Raw genomic sequence first — 21,514 nt, 5'->3', positions numbered from 1 at the left:
CCCCTAAAAATTTCATTTCCACCCCCACCACTCTACTAAAACTGCTCTTTTCTGTGATAATCTTCTAGTTACCAAATCAAATAAACATAACTTGACTCACCCGAGGCATTTGTCATAAATACTATTGAGATCCCCTCCCTCTTGAAATCCTTTTCTCTTCCATTGGTGTCTGTAACAATATCTTCTTTTGAATTTTCTCCTATGTCTCTGATGGCTCCTTCAACGGAATCCTTTTAGTATTCCTATCCTTTAAATGATGATGTTCCCTAAGGCTTCTTCTGCATTCGTTTCTTATTAATGAATGAATATTCACTGATATCACCCATATTTGTTATCTATACACCCCAAATTTCTCCTGAGCCTGAGGCCTTAATTTCCAACTATCCACTAGGCATCTCCACCTGGATATCTCACAGGCACATCGCGCAATAAGTCTTTAATTACATTCCTGTTATTTCGTATCCTATCTCTGTGTGGGGCATGTTCATCCACTCAACTGCCCACATGAGACCTGAACCATCTCTACTTTTGTCCTTCCCACTCTCTATATCCTAGGCATCTACTGATTCTATCCTCCACTTCTAATTGGTCCCATTCTCTCCACCTCCACTAACTTTGCCCAGTTTAGGGCCCTATCATTTCTCACCTGGGTGACATCTCCCTACTTGTTTGCCTTCTCTTCCCAAGCACTTAGACCATAGCAGGTGTTCAACAACCCTTTGATGGTGAAATGAATACACCATAACAATGTCTCTCCCCACATCTACCACCCAGTGACTCACCATACTTGCTCCAGGAATCTTTCTAAAACACAAAGGTAGTCATGCACATCTCCCCCAACTTCAAATCCTGCCACTGCCTCCAGGATCAATTTAATTCTCTTAGCATGGCACACAAAACACTGTTTTCCTTTCTCCTGCCTCATCTCTAGTCTCATCTCTCACCATGCCCCAATGCACCCTCACTGCAGCCCTGTGAGACAACTCACAGCACCACTATTCTTTAAAGACCTTTTCCTCTCTTTTTATTAAGGGACAATTAACATACAATAAAGTGCAGACTGTCAGTGCACGTACTGATGGATTCTGCAAAGCGTATACATCCGTGTAACCACCACCCTAGCCAATATATAGAACATCTCCACCATCCCAGGAAGTTCCCCATGTACTTACCAGTTAATCACTTCAAATTAATCACTGTTCTGATTTCTATCATGTCAGTTTTGCCTGTGTCTGGCTTCTTTTGTTCCACATAATGTCTGTGAGATTCATCTGTGTTGTTGTGTATACCAGAAGTTCATTCTTTCTAAATTGCTGAGTAGTATTCCATTGTTTAAATATACCACAATTTTTTTATTATTGGTAGACATTTTAGTTGTTCTCAGTTTAGGTTTATTATGTATAACGTTCTTATGTAATCTTTTTGTGGACATAGGTTTTTTTTTCTATAAATCCCTAGGAGGGGAATTACTATGGTTAATTTAATAAGAAACTGCCTAATGGTCTTCCAACCATGCATCCTCATCCTCAGCATTTATATATTCTCTTGGTGTTAATATTTTTATTTTCATCACTCTAGAGTATTTTAAGTGGTGTTTCATTGTGGTTCTAAGTTTCATTTTCTTCCTGACTAATGATGTTGAGCACCTTTTCAAGGTGATTATTGGCATTTATATATCCTCTTTTGTAAAATGTCTCATCCAAGTTTTTACCCATTTAAAAAGTTGAGTTGTCCGTCTTTTTATTATTCATTTGAAGGAGTTCCTTATGTGTCCTGAATATAAGTTTTTTGCCAAATACATAACTTTTCCCATCTTTGACTTACCTTTTTATTTTCCTAATGATGTCTCTTAAAGAGTAGAAAAATGCAATTTATCATCTTTTCTTTACCCTTTTTAATTTATCTATGCAGGATTTCTTACCTGGGAGAAACTTCCTCCTTGTCTTTGAGAGCCAACTGACATCACAGGATATGGTAATCACTGGTGATCTCACTCTTTTTCTCCCTGACTACCTGGAGACCAACTTGAGAGCAGTGGTTGTGTTTTATTAAGAGCTTTATATCTAGTAGAATGCCTAGTAAGTAGCAGGTGCTCAAGAACTGTTTAGTACCCAAATACACAAAATAAGTATGTTGAAAATTGAAAGAATCAATTCAATTTCATCAATTAACTTCTTTGCATGTCATTTTTTCTTCCTGAAAACAAGGAAAACTCCCCACCTACCTCTCAAGCATGTGTAGGGGAGGAGGACATTTCCTCTCCCCAAATGTGGGTTTGTCTGGCCGGAGAATGAATTAAATTCACATGAGACAGAATAGCAAGAGAAAATTAAACAAAGCTTTATGAGGAACCATGGCCCGGGGCCTTTCTTCCCGAAGGAAGAAAGGGCACCGAAGAAGTGGGGTACACATAGTGGTTATATACCCCCAAACAGGTGTTTCACATGTGATTGAAATGTCCCTCCCATAATAGTCACAAGGTTGCCCTGTCGGCACAGCGCTTGATGGACACAGCAGGTAGTGGTCTGCTGTCTCAGAGGGCGTAGCAGGAGGCAAGTCGATTGTCTGGAGCTGGGTGGTCACAGGTGAGCACAGCAATCAGTTCCTAGCCTAAGGAAAGCTGCTTAATCCTTAAGAAATGCCAACGTTGGGAGGGGGAGGGAAGTCAGTTACAGGAGGTTACCAGACTACCACAATAAAACGCAGATTTAAGTCCTTGCCTTTGGTATTGATTAAGAGTTTTTGGAGAAAAGGTCATCTCCTTTCTTCTTCCTGGTACAGAGAGGGAGGCACCTTTTACAGATAGAGATTTACCTTACAAATGTAAATGTGTCCTAACAAAGGGCAAGTTCCATTCCTCAGAGCCTCCTTCCCTGTCCCAGTTTATCAAAAGCAATCAACCTCAAATAATCCTGATGCCAAAGAGACATATCTTGGGGTGGCCAATTCCAGGTCCCCACACATGTACAAGCAATGAAAGCTTTATGAGGTTGTGAAAATGGAGCTTATTTTTGCCTCTTAAATATATACCAGTAAGCAGCCTGTGAATATGTACTTTTCACAGATTTTTATTATTATTATTTCATGAATCCTAATTTTCATTTGAAAAGCAGTATATGTAATCTTTAATTAATTAGATGCTCCTCATGAAGTGCTGGGCCACCATGAAACAGAAAAACCCATGACTAGCCAGAACTTGAGATGTGAGCATTTGCCATTTGACTTCATCATGTCAGAGTGACCAGCTTTTTATTCTAGTGAGGTTCGCTAATGTCTAAATTCATATGGATCACACAAAAGGGACAACGTCATCATCAAATTTGTCCAAGAAATTAGACTTTAATGAATTCCGTAGAGAACTCTAACTTGATAATGAGAGCTAAGAAGTCATAATCCTATTCTGACAGAAAAATGCAGTGAAAAAAAAGTTGAAAAGCACCAGCAATACATGAAAATGACAGGTTAATTGAGGAAGCAAAGTGCAAACGTCTCCTCTCCGCAGGAAACCGCAGAGTGGAGAAGCCCCTGCTCAGTGGACAAAGAAACACAATCAAACGACATTCAGCACATTATGAATTAAGCATTTGAGAGCAGAGTGACTTTTTCCATAGTAACAAAGCCTCAGAAAGTCCAGAATTTTATTGGCCAGATTCTTGCATTGTTCCAGGGCAGCAAGAATCCTCACCCTGGGTGATTAAAAGAACCAGAAGCAAGCGTGATACTCAGATATTCAACTTAAACTGATAAATACAGGGAGAGAATAAAAAATATAGTTAATGTATAAGTAGCCAGAATATTCAATTTCCAAAAGCGAATTTAGAAACTAATCGAAACTGAAGTTTAATGGATTTGATGCAATAATTTAGCATTGCCTAATAAAAGAATCTATCCGTTAACCAGTATGCAATCTTTGCTCCTGAGAGAGTTGGTTCTGTTAGGGGGTCATGAAAGGGTCCACATCTTTCTCTCTAGTCAAGGCTTTACGCTGGGCGCAGGAGTGTGAGATAATCTTCCTAAAATGGCAAAGATCCCCGAAAGAGAGTAGTGTGAAATTGCCCTTGGCACAGAAGTACTGAAGAAATGCAGCACGCTGCAAAAAGTGGAGGGGCAGCAAGTCACTGGCTGCTTGTGACAACTCTGTCGTCATCAGGGAAACTGTTGGCCCAGACACCTCCTGAACCATGACCTGGCTCTTGTTGCCCTAAACCACATCTGAGTATTGTCCATATTCTCAAACTTAATCCAAAATAGATTTGAAATTCTCTTTTAAGAATTTGGTCATGACTGAAGTTAGGAAGTTAGAATTCTGGTTGCAAAGAATTTCAGTTGAAAGTAAGAACTATGTCTTACTCACCTTTGGTAGCTTGTGTGCCTAGAACAATGCCTTGCTGGAAATTAGTAAGTGAATTAATGGGAGGCCTTGAAAGAAAAAGAGAAATTTACAGGAACGTTGGAGCTGAAAGGCTATATTTAGGAAACTGAGGAAGCAAACCCAATAACTGAACGAACACTCTACGACTCATTTAGGTATTGATCAAAGAGAGAATTTATTCACAGAGCTTTTCAAATACAAACAAAATAGCACTTTTTTATTCTTTACAAAATGAATATTGAAATAAATGTGGTACAGCACAGTACAATAATGGGCAAAAGAAAACACCATCTAATGACTGGAAAATGTCTCCCATTACTTTCATATCTTCAGCTGAATTCTCCCCTACAGTCGACTGAAATTTGCCCCTTTACTTCGTAAGAATATCATAGCAGAAGCTACTCAGACAGAGGAATCCTGCATATTTTTGAATAATATTGAAATACAAAGGCGTTACTCTAAAAGTCCGCATAAACACTGAAAACATGTTAAGGGCATAAAGAGTTTACGCAGGATATACAAAATACTGATAGAGTGCCTTATTGGTCCATTTATTAGGTTTAACAGATGCTTTATAAAGTGATAATACTGTGTTTTAAATGTATATTTAAAAGAAAACAGAGGAGTAATGCATGGCTTAACCTCTCATACAGTCTGTGCAACAGTGTATATGTTTGTGCGTGGGCATGTGTGTGGATGCGTGTGTCTGTATGTGCTCGTGTGCTTTCAGAAGCGCCATGACCTACAGGGAACATCTGCGGGGCACCCTGCTTCCAGACATAATACTGTTTCTACTAGCCCTTTGATGCTCTGAGTCCTCATCTTTAAAAAAAACCAAACCCTAGTTTGCATATATAAATTTGTTTGTGTGTGTTTGTGTTCTGCATTAACAATACTCTGTGGAAGAGAAACACCCAACACCCTGCAATATTTTTAGCCTTTGGTCCATTTTCCTCTATCATTCCATGCTCTCCATTTCTTTCACAAATCGTGCACAACCCTTCCACATTATATAATGTTTCTGATTCCATTGGGTTTCATTTCATTAGCACTGTAAGATTAGAACCACTATTCCACCTTTTGAAAGTAGCTGGATGCTTCAGGACCTCCAAGCCCCTTCGGCTCATCTCCTCCTCTGTTTGCTCTTGGTGGCTCCATCTCAGTACGGGTACTGCTTCTGTTTCTTGCCAGAGAAGCAAGCCAGCCACGTGCACAGCAGCATGGCGGCGGCAGCACCTGCTCCTGTGCAGTAGTAGGCCCAGCCGATTTCACACTTACCTAGGGACACAAGAAAGGCAGAGAAAGCAGGCATAGATCAGGATGATTCTGCAGGAGGCTCTGCTATTTCTCCCTGGTGTACAGAAGTGAAACTGAAATGCCCATTAGAAATGTGGTGTACTCAGCCAAAGGCAATGATAACAGGTGCTGAAAACTCTCTCGAGACTGAAGAAAGCCAGAATGGTTGTGTGCATTTCAGAAGGACCTCAATGACTATGCCTCCTGCTAGCTAAGAATATAGAAGCCTATTCTCCTCCACCCATGCCCACAGCCCTAGCTGAAGAAAAGGAGAAAGGTCAGCAATCAGGATAGAAGAGATGAAGGTATTAATTCTAATTTAAATCACCCAAACTCATATGTGTAATGAGGTACACCACCTTAGGAAAAATTCAAAGTAGACATAGTCTTTTTGCAAAGGGCCACTATAAGGAAGAGACTTATTTGAAGGATAATGCTAGAGTGAATACTGCTATTTACACAGAACTGCCAAATGACTCAAATTCTACGATTTGAACTGAAGAAGAAACCTCCCAGATTTTCCTAGGGTCAGCACTCACCTTTAAGTTAAAGCATCATGTAAATCAGAACATAAAGACAAGGGTCCAAACGGATCCCAGTCTCTCAGAGTTGGATTAGTATTAGTAGTAACAATAACACATCCACCATACTAAAAATACAATTAGTAAAAGAAAACAGGAGTAGCTATATTAATTTCAGAGAGAGCAGATTTCAAAGTAAGAAGTTATCAGGGACAACAAAGAGCATTACATAATGATAAAGGACTCAATTCTCCAAGAAGATATAATAATTCTTAATGTGTGTGTGCCTAAGAAGAGAGCATCAAACTATGTGAGGCAAAAATTGACAGACTTCGAGGAGAAATAGATGAATCCATTATCATCGTTGGAGACTGCAACAATCTTATATTAGCACAGATCCAGCAGGCAGAAAAAATCTGTAAGGACACAGTAGGATTCAACAACACTATCAATCAACTGAATATAATTTATATCTATAAACTAATTCATCCAACAACAACAGAATGCACATTCTTCTCAAGATCAGATGCAACATTCATCAAGATTCTGGGTCATAAAACACACCTTGATGCATTTAAAAAGAATAGAAGTCATACAATGTCTGCTCTTAGACCACAGTGGCATGAAACTAGAAATCAATAAGAAAAAGATGACTGGAAAATCCCAAAATTTGTGGAGCTTAAGCAACACACTTTTTTTTTTCTTTTTGAGGAAGATTAGCCCTGAGCTAACATCTGCCGCCAATCCTCCTCTTTTTGCTGAGGAAGAATGGTCCTGAGCTAACATCCGTGCCCATCTTCCTCTACTTTTTATGTGGGACACCTACCACAGCATGGCTTGCCAAGGGGTGCCATGCCTGCACCTGGGATCCGAACCAGCAAACCCCAGGCTGCTGAAGTGGAACGTGCGCACTTAACCGCTGTGCCATAGGGCCGGCCCTGGCAACACACTTCTAAATAACACACGGGGCAAAGACAAAATCTCAAGAGAAATTTTAAAATATTTTGAATTAAATGAAAATGAAAATATAATTTATCAAAATTTGTGGGATGCAGCAAAAACAGTGCTTAGAGAGAAATTTATAGCACTGAATGCATGTATTAGAAAAGACAAAATATCGAAAGTCAATTATCTAAATTTTCACCTTAGAAACCTAGAAAAAGAAATGCAAATTAAACTCAAAGTAAGCAGAAGAAAAGAAATAGTAAGAATAAGAGCAGAAACCAATGACATTCTATGAGGTCAGCATAAGCCAAATACCAAAGCCAGACAAAGACATTACCAGAAAAAAAACTAAAACCAATATCTCTAATGAACATAGACAGAAAAATCCTCAACGAAATATTAGCAAATCAAATCCAACAATGTATAAAAAGAATTATACAGCATGACCAAGTGAGATTTATCACAGGTATAAAAGGCTGGTTCGACATTCAAAAATCAATTAATGTAATCCATCACATCAACAGACTAAAAAAGAAAAATCACATGATCTTATCAATAGATACAGAAAAATATTTAACAAAATCCAAGACCCATATATGAGAAAGACTCTCAGTAAACTAGGGATGGAGGGGAACTTTCTCAACTTGATAAAGACTATCTATAAAAATCCTACAGGTAATATTATACTTAATGGTGAGAAACTCCAAACTTTCCCACTATGATCAGGTGCAAGGCAAGGATTCCCCTCTCCCACACCTTTTCAACATCATGCTGGAGGCCTTAGCTAATGCAAGAAGCAGGAAAAGGAAATGAAAGATACAGATTTGGAAGGAGAAATAAAACTGTCTTTGGAGATGACATGATTATCTATGTAGAAAATGTGAAATAATCCACAAAAAAACTCCTGGAACTAATAAGCCATTATAGCAAGGTTGCAGGATACAAGGTTAATATACAAAAGTCAATTGCTTCCTATACACCAGCAATGAACAAGTAGAATTTGAAATTAAAAACACAATTTGCATTATCACTCCCAAAAATGAAATAATTAAGAATAAATCTAACAAAATGTATACAGGATCCATATAAGGAAAACTACAAAACTCTGATGATTGAAATAAAAATAAACAAATCAAGAGATATTCCATGTTCGTGAATAGGAAGACTCAATATTGTCAAGAAGTCAGTTCCTCCCAATTTGATCTATAGATTCAATGCAATCCCAATCAAAATCCCAGCAGTTATTTTGTGGATATTGATAAACTGATTCTGGAGTTTATATGGAGAGGAAAAAGACCCAGAATAACCAACACAATATTGAAGGAGAAGAACAAAGTCAGATGACTGACGCTACTTGACATCAAGACTTAGAATAAATTGCCAGTAATCAAGACTGTGATGTTGATGAAAGAACAGATGGATAGATCAATAGAACAGAATAGAGAGCCCAGAAGTAGACTTCCATCAATATAGTCAACTGATCTTTGACAAAAGAGCAAAGGGAATATAATGGAGCAAAGATAGTCTCTTCAACAAACAGTACTGGAACAACTGGACATTCACATGCAAAAAGAAAAAAAAAAAGGAAACTAGACACAGACCTTACACCCTTCACAAAATGGATAAGACATAAAACTATAAAGCTCTTAGAAGCTAACTTAAGAGAAAACCTACATAACCTTGAGTATGGTGATGACTCTAGATACAACACCAAAGGCATAATCCATGAAAAAACTAACTGATAAGCTGGACTTCATTAAAATTAAAAAACTGAAAGACAGCGTTGAGAGAATGAGAAGATGAGCCACAGACTGGGAGAAAATATTTGCAAAAGATACATCTGCTAAAAGGCTACTACCCAAAATGGACAAAGAACTCTTAAAACTCAACAATAAGAAAACAAACAACCTCATGGAAAAATGGGCTGAAGACCATAACAGACACCTCACCAAAGAAGATATACAGATGGCAAATAAGTATCTGAAAAGATGCTCCACATCATATGTCATAGGGAAATGCAAATTAAAACAAGAGTGAGATATCACTACACACCCATTAGAATGGCCAAAATCTGGAACATTGACACTACCAAATGCTGGCGAGGATGTGGAACGACAGGAACTCTCATACACTGTGGTGAAAATGCAAAATGGTACAGTCACTTTGGAAGACAGTTTGGCATTTTCTGACAAAACTAAACATACTTTTACTGCACAATCCAGCAGTCACACTCCTTGGTTTTTACCAAAAGAAGCTGAAAACTTGTCCACACAAAAATCTGCACACAATGTTTATAGCAGCTTTATCCATAATTGCCAAAACAGTGAAGCAACCAAGATGCCCTTCAGACCCAGAATTCAAACCTGGGTTCCAGGTCCTAAGAATAAGAAGTCATTGACCCAAAAGATCCTACCTGAGTTAGTGGAATGGGTTTCTGCCTTCATTAATCCTTTCTTCTTCTTCTTCTTTTTTTTTTTTTTTAACAGCATCCAAGTTATTCTTTTTGCATGAACAGTAAGAGAGGTTTCTATCTCTCTCACCGAACATTGTCTTTTCTGCTCCAATTTTAGTCCCTCTTTTAGTCTTGTGATCTGATCAGAAAATGCTCTAACAACTACTTCCTCCCTTTCCTTTTGCTCTTGTTTACACATTACATTAGACAAAAACACATATACAAAGATACTTGGATTTCACAGTCATTGAACATATAAACCATAGATTGAAAAGTATATCTTTTTTTTTTTTTTACAGATCAGTCATTTTTACCTTGTTCATTAATAACTTTATTGAAAAATACAAAGTCTGTTAGGTATAGCATGCAATTTGACTTCATATCTTCACTGAAATTTACTGGAGGGGTAGTTGGCATGTGCCCTATTTACAAATAAGAAGGTAAAGTGAGGCAAAGCTAAATGAGTCATTGGCTTGTCAGTCAATGGTGGCAAAATGAGACCAAGGGCCTCTGTATCCCCTAGGACATTACCTGTGCACAAAGACAATCAGCTATGTGGGTGAATCTTCGACCTAGGAGTCATCCTTGATTTCTTCCTTTCTATATCCAACCATAATAACAAGTTAAAAGTAGCAATTTATTGGTTGACTTACATATTGATTACTGTTTGTTCCAAATTGTCAGAAAAGTGTTAGTTACATGGCGTAAGTACTAATTCATTTAATCCTCATAAGAACATAAAGCTGTAGGTACATGAGTATCATCCCATCACTCAGATGAGAAAACTAAGGCCAAGGAAAGGTCAATCACCTGCCCAAGGACTTATCGTTAGCAGGACGCGTCCTTTGCCTCCCTCTCCGAAATGCATCCTGTGTACTACCACTTCTCAAGTGCCTACAGCATCCCCAGGCAGTCTTACCCACTGTTGCTGTTTCCCTGTCCCCCTGCTTCTATCACCAACAACAAAGCAATCATGTTAAGTCACTCTCTTACTTAGAATCCTCTAATGAGTTCTCAACACCCCAATCTCCTTCCAACGGCCTATGAGGCCTTGAATGAGCGAGTATCTGCCTACTTCTCAGACCTCAAGACCACCTTCCCTCTTCTTTCTGGCCACACTGGCTGCCTTCTCTGGACCACATCAGGCTTGTTGCTGCCTTGGGTGCATCACACTCAGTATTCCTTCCACTCGGGAAATTCTACTTCCAGGTCCTTAGAGAGCCGGCTCCTTCTCAAATGGCACCTCTGTAAAGATACCTCCCACCGCCTCCCCACCCGCCTCATCGAAGTCATTCTATCCCTTCACCTCACTTTCTTACCTTTGTAGCACTTAACCACGGTTTGTAAATACTGTGTGTGTGTGTGTAATTTCAGTCTCTCACTAGAATAAAAGCTTCAATTAGGGGAGACCTTTGTATATTTTGTTCTCCATTGTACCCCTACAACTAGGAGCCGGGCTCCTAGTAGGCACTCCATAAACAAATGTTAAATGAAAGGCAAAGTAAAAGAAAAAACAGGAAGAAAAGAAGCAAAGTAGGCAGCCAGCCAGTTCCCGAAAAACACAGTAAATCTGGGATTTTATTTTAAGAGTAACTGTGGTTCTATTTTCCGCAGGACTTTTGGAGAGAAGTTCCCAAACCAACTATGCATTTGTAGCCTCATGCAGAAAGTGCTACACTGAACAGGACACTAGGTCTTGGAGGATCTCATCTCCACCTGAGGGCAGGTCTCACTGGCACAACCACCTCCATTCAGACTGATAGATAAACATTTTTCAAGGGTGACAGAGTCCCCTTCATGCACCAGATTTGCTGATAACCACAGGCTAATGTGGCTGTGAGTCTTGGGATTCATCTCCATTTTGAATTACTCTTTAGTTGGATAAAATAAATCTCGGAGGCAGAATTAATAGGTAGCTAAGAGATGGCACTAGTGGTTTAGAACCTTTCAAAAAGTCAGCAAAATTTGTGGTCCATTCAGCACAGGGCTCATAATGTAGAACACAACCAATTGTTCATTAATAACAAGATACTGACCAACACACAGTTCGTGACCTAACATGAAAAGCAGAGTCTGTAATTCTTTCTTAATTATTGGGCACTTAAGGAAAAGTAGTTGGCGAGGCTAATTACTTGAGAATAGTATATGTGACAGTAGCCATATGTGTTAAATAAAGATGAAAAAAAAAAACTACTAAAGGGTTGATTATCAGAGGACACAGGAGAGAAAGTGTAATTCTTTTTTTCTCCAGGGAATTCAATAAAATCGCAGAAGTTTAAACTTTTGCGGCTCTTAACTGGCAGGGTTGCTGTAGCAGATGGTGTAGATGCTCCACCCAATTCCTCTGGATCCCTCTGCTGGTTCTGGGCTCCCATCCCTCAGCTTCTGATTGTGCTTTGCTACTAAAAGCTTACACATGCAACCCTCTTCAGTGGACCCCTAAGCACAGAGCCACTTTGCCCCAACTCTGAGAAAGCTGAGGTGCCCCCTGGCATGACCTGTAGCCAATGACGGACTGGTGCAGGAGTATGAAAGCTCGCTTTCTTGCCTCCAGGTGGGACAAACTCTGCAGTGTAATGAATGTTCCAGAGCCGCTGTGAGTTCAGGATGAGGCTGGGACATCACCTGAAATTGCATCCTTGCTTGGTGTTTACTCCTTCACTCCCTTCCTTTCCCACTTCCTTAGCTGGTTTCTCCTTGGCACATTTCCTTGATTATTTGAACATGAACCCTCATCTCAGGATCTGCTCTGGGGAACACAGATTTAAGATAAGAGCAAATGAACAAAGTCTATCTGGCTTTCTTTATCATAATAAGGGTCTGTGAAGTTCCCTCAGTTATCAGAGGCTTCACCATGCCACCCCCCAGCCCCCAAGATCTACCGTCCCCTGCCAGAGCCAGGAAAGAGCCTTCAGCACCAGTTGTCTCACCCTTCCCATGGGCTACCATCTTCCCGGGGCAAATCCAGCTCCTTGTCTTGTTAAGTGTGTATGTGTCATTTCTAACCATTGTTATGTTTCTGGAGCCTTTCTTGTTTTTGTCCTGAAACATACAGTCAACTCATCAGACCAACTGTCAATCAAATGAAAATGCAACTAAATAAAGGTACTTCAAAAGTGTACATTTGGGCTGGTCTGGTGGCATAAGGATTAAGTTCTTGTGCTCTGCTTTGGTGGCCTGGGGTTCAAGGGTTTGGATCCCGGGTATGGACGTACACACTGCTCATCAAGCCATGCTGTGGCAGCATCCCACATTCAAAAGTAGAGAAAGGTTGGCACAGATGTTAGCTCAGCAACAATCTTCCTCAAGCAAAAAGAGGAAGATTAGCAACAGATGTTCGTCCTAGGCCAATCTGTCCCGCCAAAAAAAAAAAAAAAGGCATACATTGTAGAAGAAAATGTTTGAGGATATCACAAAATATTGCTGCTAATTACATATATATGTAAGCTTTTGTGCGCAATTTATACATTTTGTGATTTAAAATCAACAACGGGCTAAGATCCAACTAATCTAACGAGCAACTAATCCAACAAATGAGCAACTATTGTTTAGTGTGACTTAAAAGAAAAATATTCCTCTATTTCAGACATGAAGACTTTTATTTACTAAGAAATTCATAAAACAAATAATTATTAAATCAATGTGGATTTATTCTGGTATTTTGTACTACAAAGAAATATAGCCAGCCCATCAAACTAGCCTCAAAAACATATACAAAAGCATACACACACACACACACCACACACACACACACACACACATCTTTTGAGAACCAAGAAATACTCAAGATCAGATGAGTAAGATTAACAGGTGTCAATAGTGATTTAGGCAAATCTAAAGAAACACTAAGTCATCCAGCTCCTAATTCCTGATTCCTTGATTTCTTTCCTCCTATTCTTCCTCTCTCCCTCTCTCTCTCAATTTGTTCATCCATCCAACAAATATTTAACTGCCTATTCCAACTAGGAACCACTGGGTGCTGGGGATCTAGTTGGGAGCAAGTTAGACACAGTCTCTGACAACAAAGAGCTATTGTCTAGTCAAGGAAGTAAGTGTTAAACAGTAGTAACTCAGAAAATTATATAATGATAGTTGTGATATGTGCTTTGAAGAAAAAAAATCAGGATGCTAAGACAGCAAATCACAAGGGATCTTATATAATGTGGTCAGTGAAGGAGAGCCTTAAGTTAGAAGTGGAATTTAAGCTGAGACCTGGCAGATGAGCAGGAGCTAGCCAAGTGGGAATGTGGGAAGCCAGGAAAGAGTGTACTTGCAGTAGGGGGATGAGAAATGTAACGGAGAAACGTAGGTGGATCTGGGTCTTGTTAAAGTATTGCTCAAGCCAGAGATGGATGCCACTTTGGGTGTAGAGGAGAGATGGGGTTGGGAATGACCACTTCCAGAGTCTCACAGCTTGAAGCTTGAAAGCTTTCTCTTCAGAATTTTCACCTGGACTGTGGGATAGAAATGTGAAGTATGCAACACTCCTCAATAAGTCTTGAGCCCCTAGTATATGTGTTGCAATGTTACAGGAGGTGCAGACACAGCAGTGAACGGGACTATGGATGTTCCAACCACAGACTGGACACTGTACCTTGAACTTCTGCAAAGGAAAAGGAAAAGTAGAACTTCCTCTCTGAGCATGACTCCATTGTTAAAATCCCTGTGCTCAATAAAAAGAAATTAGCGCTGTATTTTACAATAATAGGAGAAAAAGTCTTTTTGAGTACATTAGGCTATTAGGAAAGAGCAGATCTTTAAGTTTATATGTTTTAAACAGCAGGGTAGTCCACCAGGAGTAAGAACTAAATGAAATGAAACCAGGAAATGTGGAGCCATTCTTCCATGGCCTCTCTCTCCTCTGTCCTGGCCATAAATGCTTGTTATTATAACGCAAACAGCATTTTACCAGAGGGTAAGTTTTGTCTGTGATCCTTTCAGAAAATTAGAGAAGCAAATCCGTTTAAACTTTCCCTTTTGCTCTCTGTAATGCTCCATCACACAGGACTCCAAGCTCGCTTGGTTGGCAAATTGCTGCTTTCAACAACGGGGAAGACTACACTCGACAGATAAAATAGAGGTTAATGGAACAGAAAGCAGCAAACCACAGCCACCTGCCAAGTCGATGGAAGAAGATGCCATGGAGGCATTCCAGGGCAGCCCGGGAGAGGAGAGAGGGTGCGAGAGGTGTGGCTGATTTTTTAGGGTGGTTCACATTAGGTTTTTTTTTTTTTTAAGATTTTATTTTTTTCCTTTTTCTCCCCAAAGCCCCCCGGTACATAGTTGTATATTCTTTGTTGTGGGTCCTTCTAGTTGTGGCATATGGGACGCTGCCTCAGCGTGGTTTGATGAGCAGTGCCATGTCCGCGCCCAGGATTCGAACCAACGAAACACTGGGCCGCCTGCAGCGGAGCGCGCGAACTTAACCACTCAGCCACGGAGCCAGCCCCGGTTCACATTAGTTTTTAGTGCAGCTTTTGTTAGTAAAAGAGACAGAAGAAAAGGTGCAAAGCAGCTAGCCCTACTACAAATAACAATGGAACTGCAGTGATCTCTGCATCCTTTGAGGACTTCACAGTTTTCATTCATTTATTCAATTAACATTTCAGAGCCTACTATGTGTCACTGTGTCTACCTACTTCACTTCCGGATGTGATGTTCAGGATGATGCCTAGACCACAGCAGGCAATCACACATGTTCACGGTGTGAATGGATATCAGACACTCTAATTGTGCTGAGAATGGAAATCTGAAAGTAATAATTACATAATAGCTGTCATGTATAGACTGTGAGCCAGGTGCTAAACAGTTTAGAAGGGGCATCTCATTTAATAATCATTTTTGCCTAGGCCTTTAGGAAATTAGAGAAGTAAATCTGTTTATACTTTCCCAACAATACTCCCATTCTGAAGATGAAGAAATTGAATTACATGTAAGACAAGCAACTTGCCCAGTATCTCAAATAAGTGGGGAAGCTTGAATCTGAACTTGGGTCAAACTGATTCCAGAACATTTTCCTGTGCTCAGATAATGTATTAGGAAGATCTATATCAAATGTATTTTTTCCATTTGTTAGACAGTACTTGCCTTTGTTAGAACTTATACGCCAAGAAGAAATAAAACATGTTTTACCCCTTTGAATTGACCAGTCTTTTTAGAAGACTCCCCATCCCCGTGTCCACCTTGCACGGTTCCAATTATTAAAGGCCTGCATCTTGCAAACTTGCACCCCCAATTCTTGAGTCAATGGAACCAAAACGGCACTCTCTTGGCAACCCCATCCCCTCTAGAGGATGAGGGGAGGTGGGGTCCAATAAACTTGCTGGATGAATTCAGATAACTGATTCTTCCTGGGTAATCACCTGGCTATGAACAGTACCCTCCTCCCCACACCTCCCCCCCAACCATCCCCAGAAAACTGGGTGTTTTTGAGCAGTCCCTGACTCTCTCTGAGCCAAGCTGGTGACGGGCTCCAGGTCCTGGGCACATTCCAGCTCCCCCTCAAGCTGTCTGCCTACGAACCCTCAGCAGGTTGGTGGGAGCCACCATGCCATCCTCACTCCTACCCAGAGACTGCCACAGCACTGCCCCACTGTGTGCAGTGTTGCTCTGTTAGGCGCAGCCCAAAACGTAGTCACTCAGGTAGTCCTGCCATCTAACTGGTGCCTCTAACCCAAACCTCCAGGTGTGCCAGGCATTCTGTGCTCTGCATTTGAACCTGAGCTCCACTGGGTCCTAGCTTACCTCTCTCCTCACGAGGTCACTGCTGAGTTCCCAGCCTTGCAGCCACAAGTGCCTGAATCCAGATATGATAAGCCAACTGACTTCATTTTCAAGGCAGAATATCTTGCATCTGCGGTATTTTTAAGTTTCTAACACGTTAAGATATAAATGCAAAGTTTGTGTAAAGAAGCAGCAGGAATATTAGATTTCATCCTTTTTGCTGTATAAATAATAAAGGCAGAAAGGTGGAAGGATCAGGGGAGAGAGAAAAACTTTTGTACTCTTTTAAATACCATGGACAAAAGTTTGATAGGTCTTTCTCCTTTTGAATAAATTCCTTCATGCCTCTTCATATTCAGACCATCTTGTTTGCATATGCATAAAAACCAAGAACAAAAAGAATCTGTCATGGGACCAATTTCATTTGTTCTTTACTGAACAAAGGTGTCGCTGGTGAAAAAGGAACAGGTCTTAAACCTTTAACCTAAAACATACAAAAGCTTTAATTCAAACTTTTAATGGACCAAGGAGTCAAAACGATAGCTCATATATCTGAAAAGAAGAGAAGAACACCCAGACTTGGTTGTGGGCAAAAAATATAGAAGAAAAAAGGCTGAGGGAAGAAAGTTTGTGAGGGGTGGCTCTTTTTCAAGCTCCTTTGCTGGTTTGTGTCTGTTTATTACTGGAAGTATAAACTCGCATTGTTTATCAGGGCTGTCCTGTACACAGCGTCAGGGCCCCATTTATATGTACTCCATGTGTCCCTAGGGATGTGCTCCAGGGGGTGCTGTCCGCAAGCAGATCTCGGGAATGCCCCCCCCCCCACCCCATTAGTAGTCCTTCCCGAAAGAGGAGACAGTGCCCAGGTCCGTGTACTGGCAGAATCCCCCACGTGCTAAGCACCGAGTCTGTGTACAGAATGTCTCAGCAAGGGTTGGCCATCTTCATGCCTCCTACAGTGCACGGGCTCAGCACTTCTCAAGAACTGCAGCTCCTGACTCTAATGAACTAGGCGGGCTCTCTCTTTCTACCTCTCCTGCCCCTTCCTTCCCAGGTTTAGGAGACTGAACAGCAGGATTTGAACTCTCCTGGCGTTAAACGATACCTTTTCCCCAAAACACACAGTATGCCTCAGTGTATGATATTCTAGCTTGGAGCACCTGAGCCACTTCAGTGAAAAAGAAGAGGCAAGACATTTCTGCAAAGATTCCCCCACCTTCTTTGTTTGCCCTACTCTCTCCACAGAGGTAGCCAGGATGTAAGGAGTCAGAATATAACATGCGGATGTGTCCATTGGTAAGGACGGATGCACTCAAGCTACGGCATTAGTAAGTATTCTCCATAACCACGTGCATGTCACAGGGAGCAGGGATTGACTGTCCGGAAGGGAGAAGATCTCTTTCTGTAAAGAGCTCCTAACAGCACTATGTCTAAGGAGATCTGCCACAGTGAATTCTGATAGGAAAATATATATCGGCCTTGTAAATTTTATCCAGTACAGCTTCATTCATTCTGTAGTGGAGCAGGAGTAAGGAGATGGTTACCCAGAGGAGAACATGAGGGACAGTGACCGCTGGGCAAGCACCATCCTCAGATATGAGTGCATGCTGTATGGGGCTCAGATGGTAGGGAAAAAGACCTTCCTGAATTACAAATTAATTCTATTCAACCGTGTACACATCTCTTCTGGATTCCCACAAAAATTTTGCTAAAGAGCCATAATTTTAATTTGCTCTGTTGTTTCTTTCTTGCCCCCATAGAAATGTTTTAGCTCCACTTTTAGGGTGAGGAGCTGAGGAAAAAAGAAAAGAAGAGTTTCGCTCAAGTACTATTTACTGTCCCCCAAGGAGATGGTGCTAGCCATCATCAATACAGGGATTTCCCAGAAAGGACCTCTCTGAGGACTCATACTTGCACGGCTGCTCAGATTTGTGAGAGGGAGGACACCAGGATGGGAGCTGGACTTGACATAAGAGTCAGTAGTACTGAGCCCAACTCTACATCGGGGAGAAAAGATGTTGCTGTTATTATTATTACTATTGTTATTAATACTTTCTTTCCTGGAATCTTAATAAGTTCTCAGAACAGGTTTGGACATTTTTTTTTTTTTTCATTTTGAGCATCGGGGATTTTAAATACTGCTTTCTGTTTGTTATTTTCTGCAAATGCAAAACCATAAAGCAGAAATAAAGTCCCGAACGAGTGATACCCAGGACGAGAAAAACAAATAAATGCCATCTCTCCCATGCCTCATTCTATACTCAAAATATATCAATGTAAGGTCTGCAGATTAGATGAAAATCTTGTATCAATGATAATTTCCTGCTTTGGGCAATTGTACTGCTATGTAAAAGGATGTTATTTTAAGCAATTAAGGAATGACAAAGCAAATATGATGAAATTTAACATTAAGGGGATCTGGGTGAAGAGTATATGAGAACTCTTTGTACTATTTTTGCAACTTTTCCATAAATCTGAGATAATTTCAAAATCAAAATTAAGCAAATATAAAAATTTATATATGCACATATGTATATAGATACACACACATATATATAAAATCAGTGGGAGACTTCTATACTTGTAAGTATAAAGAGCAAGAGCTCAATAAATATTTTGATACTATATGCACCCAAAATGAGAAACCTGCATAATGGCAATTTTTAATCTGTGCTTTTCCTCATGAAAATATTCATTCACCTTCTTGCACTCATTTGCACGGGTAGTTCTGCTGAGCCCAGCACACAGCGAGGTGTCCGAGGAAGTCCCTGCCCTCTGGCCACATCCCGTCCAACACAAAACCTCATCCCACGCCCAGCAACCACAGCCGACCACAGCCAACCACAGACAACGAACAGTCTACAAATTAAATCCACCGAAGAAAGAGGACATTCTGGCATTCATCATACAGTACTGTGAAACAGTATGTGAGGGGCATATGTGTGCAGGACACGTGTGCCCAGGTGGGGAGGAAACAGAGCGTGGACTCCATCTTCTATGAGCTCCATAAGAGAAAGACTATAGGATTTTTCTGTGCAATCAAAGTCAGCCCCTGGCAGCTCCAGCTGTGGGTATTTGTGGCAAGACAGGCAGGCAGGAGGAAGGCAGAGTCAGGGATGACAGTAAAGGGATTAAACCTGACAGGACAGAGGCTTTCTTACATTCAAGCCTTGTAAAGACCCAGTGCATCACACCTCCATTGCTGTGTCCTTTTGACTTTATCCTTTCCTCACTCCTCCTGCCACTGAGCACATCTCGGCATCACAGATTTTAGAGCCAAAGGGACACTGGAGAAGGATCATCTAGGTCAAGGGTTGCTTGCTTTTTTCTGAAAAGGGCCAGAGAGTAAATAATTTAGGTTAAAAGTAGCCATAGACACCAAGTAAATGCATGAGCATGGCTGTGTTCCAATAAAACTTTATTTAAAAACCAGGCAGGATTGATTTGTCCCATAGTTTGCTGACCCACAATCCAGGTCACCTCCTGTATTTTACTGGATACTGTGGCCCAGGAGACTAAAGTGACTTTCCCAGATCTCCTGAATGTGTTCTCTTCAATAGGAGAGCCTTTCTCTTTGTTTATAATTCAAAATTTCCCAGTTCCCCATCTAAAGCAGGGTGCTAATGCTGGGTTATTCTTAACCAAAAAGCTAGTCCTGACTATTTGGGTTATAAGTATATGTACCTCATAAATATCTACCTGCGCTTTTAAAGTTAATTTCACATAGCCAAAGCAAATAATTACAAAGTCGTGGGGAAAAAAAATTAACGAGCAACCTTTTTTGCCAACAAACAAGTACATTTGGACATAATGTACTTCATGTCAATACAAGTAAATCACTAGAGTGAAAACAGTTCTAGATAAAAAATGAGCAGTGTTAGATGAATGGATAAACAAAATGTGGTTTATCCATACAACGGAATGTTATTCAGCCATAAAAAGGAATGAAATTCTGACATATGCTCCAACATGGATGAACCTTGAAGACATTATGCTAAGTGAAAGAAGCCAGACACAAAAGGACAAATATTGTATGATTCCACTTATATGACGTACCTAGAACAGGCAAATTCACAGAGACAGGAAGTAGAATAGTGGATACGGCATGAGGGTAGGGGATAATGGACAGTAATTGTTTAATGGGTACAGAGGCTATTTGGGATAATGAAAAAGTTCTGGAAGCAGATATTGGTGATGGTTGCACAACATTGTGAATGTACTTAATGCCATTAAATTGTATACTTTAAAAATGGTTAAAATGGTAAATTTTGTGTTATATATATTTTACCACAGTTTAACAAAAATAGAGCAGTGTTACGTGGGATGGAGAACAGAGCAGAGATGGGGCAATCAGAGAAACTGGAAGGTCTACGTACTAGACATGCAGGTGATTTGGCTGGGTGCGGCTCCCTGGGAACTGGGGCTTCTTCACTTCCTCTCACATCTTGGCTCCCAAGGATCTTCCCTTTTGTACCACACCAAACCTGCTAATTGTTTCTCCTTCACATCAGATCCATCTAGAGTCCTTCCTCCCAAAGTCTACACTGAATCAGGCCCTGCATTATCCCATCCTGAGTCTCAGCAAGAATCGCATAATCATGAAAAGGGTGGCAAAGATGCTTTTCCTACACAGCACTCCCATAACACAAAGGAATGGCAAGAGATATAAAAATACCCTGGTGCCACCAGAAACGTAAACAAATTTCAGTTTAAGTGTCAGAAAAGTAGGATGAGTGGAGCAGCATCTGAATTCTTCTGATCACACCAGTCAAATGGACCTCTGTTCCGTAGCCCTGTGGATAGTTTTGTTAATATAACACGTTTGCACCATTTACACACAAAAAATGGTTTACCCCTTGTCCTGGCTGGCTGGCTGAGTCTCTACGAGCACAGTGTTATTAATCGTTGCCCCTTAGCACCGAATCCATCCTAAAAGTTTCACTAGAGATAATGCCATTGTTAAGATGATAAGGCACACACATTGGCTCTATATACAAGATGTATGCTGGTGTCCTTTGTGTTCACGCTGTGAACAGACAGAATCTGATCTCCATGTGGGGGTGGCTAAGATAACCAGTGGGGCTTTATTCAGAGTACAGCAGTAAAGATCATCCTTTAGTTTCTGTCTATAGCTGCTATTTAGAAAGGATGGAACGATCTGAAATTCAGCGCCTTTGACTCCTGGACGGTCCCAAAGAGAGTGAA

At 40.5% G+C, this 21,514-nt stretch overlaps 1 protein-coding gene across 1 annotated transcript in view; it reads right to left on the bottom strand.

Moving 5' to 3' along the window:
• Positions 1-4,528: 4,528 nt before the first annotated feature.
• LHFPL6 (LHFPL tetraspan subfamily member 6) overlaps positions 4,529-21,514 on the bottom strand; it is a 29,137-nt gene continuing 12,151 nt past the window's right edge. Inside the window, exon 2 of the mRNA XM_046663629.1 lies at positions 4,529-5,650. Within this exon, the coding sequence (XP_046519585.1) occupies positions 5,532-5,650 (119 nt within the window). The 3' untranslated portion in view covers positions 4,529-5,531. The remainder of the gene's footprint in view (positions 5,651-21,514) is intronic.

This window comes from Equus quagga, chromosome 6 (genome assembly GCF_021613505.1).
Source record: "Equus quagga isolate Etosha38 chromosome 6, UCLA_HA_Equagga_1.0, whole genome shotgun sequence".
NCBI lineage: Eukaryota > Metazoa > Chordata > Mammalia > Perissodactyla > Equidae > Equus > Equus quagga.
This window is presented reverse-complemented; position numbering and strand designations above follow the sequence as displayed.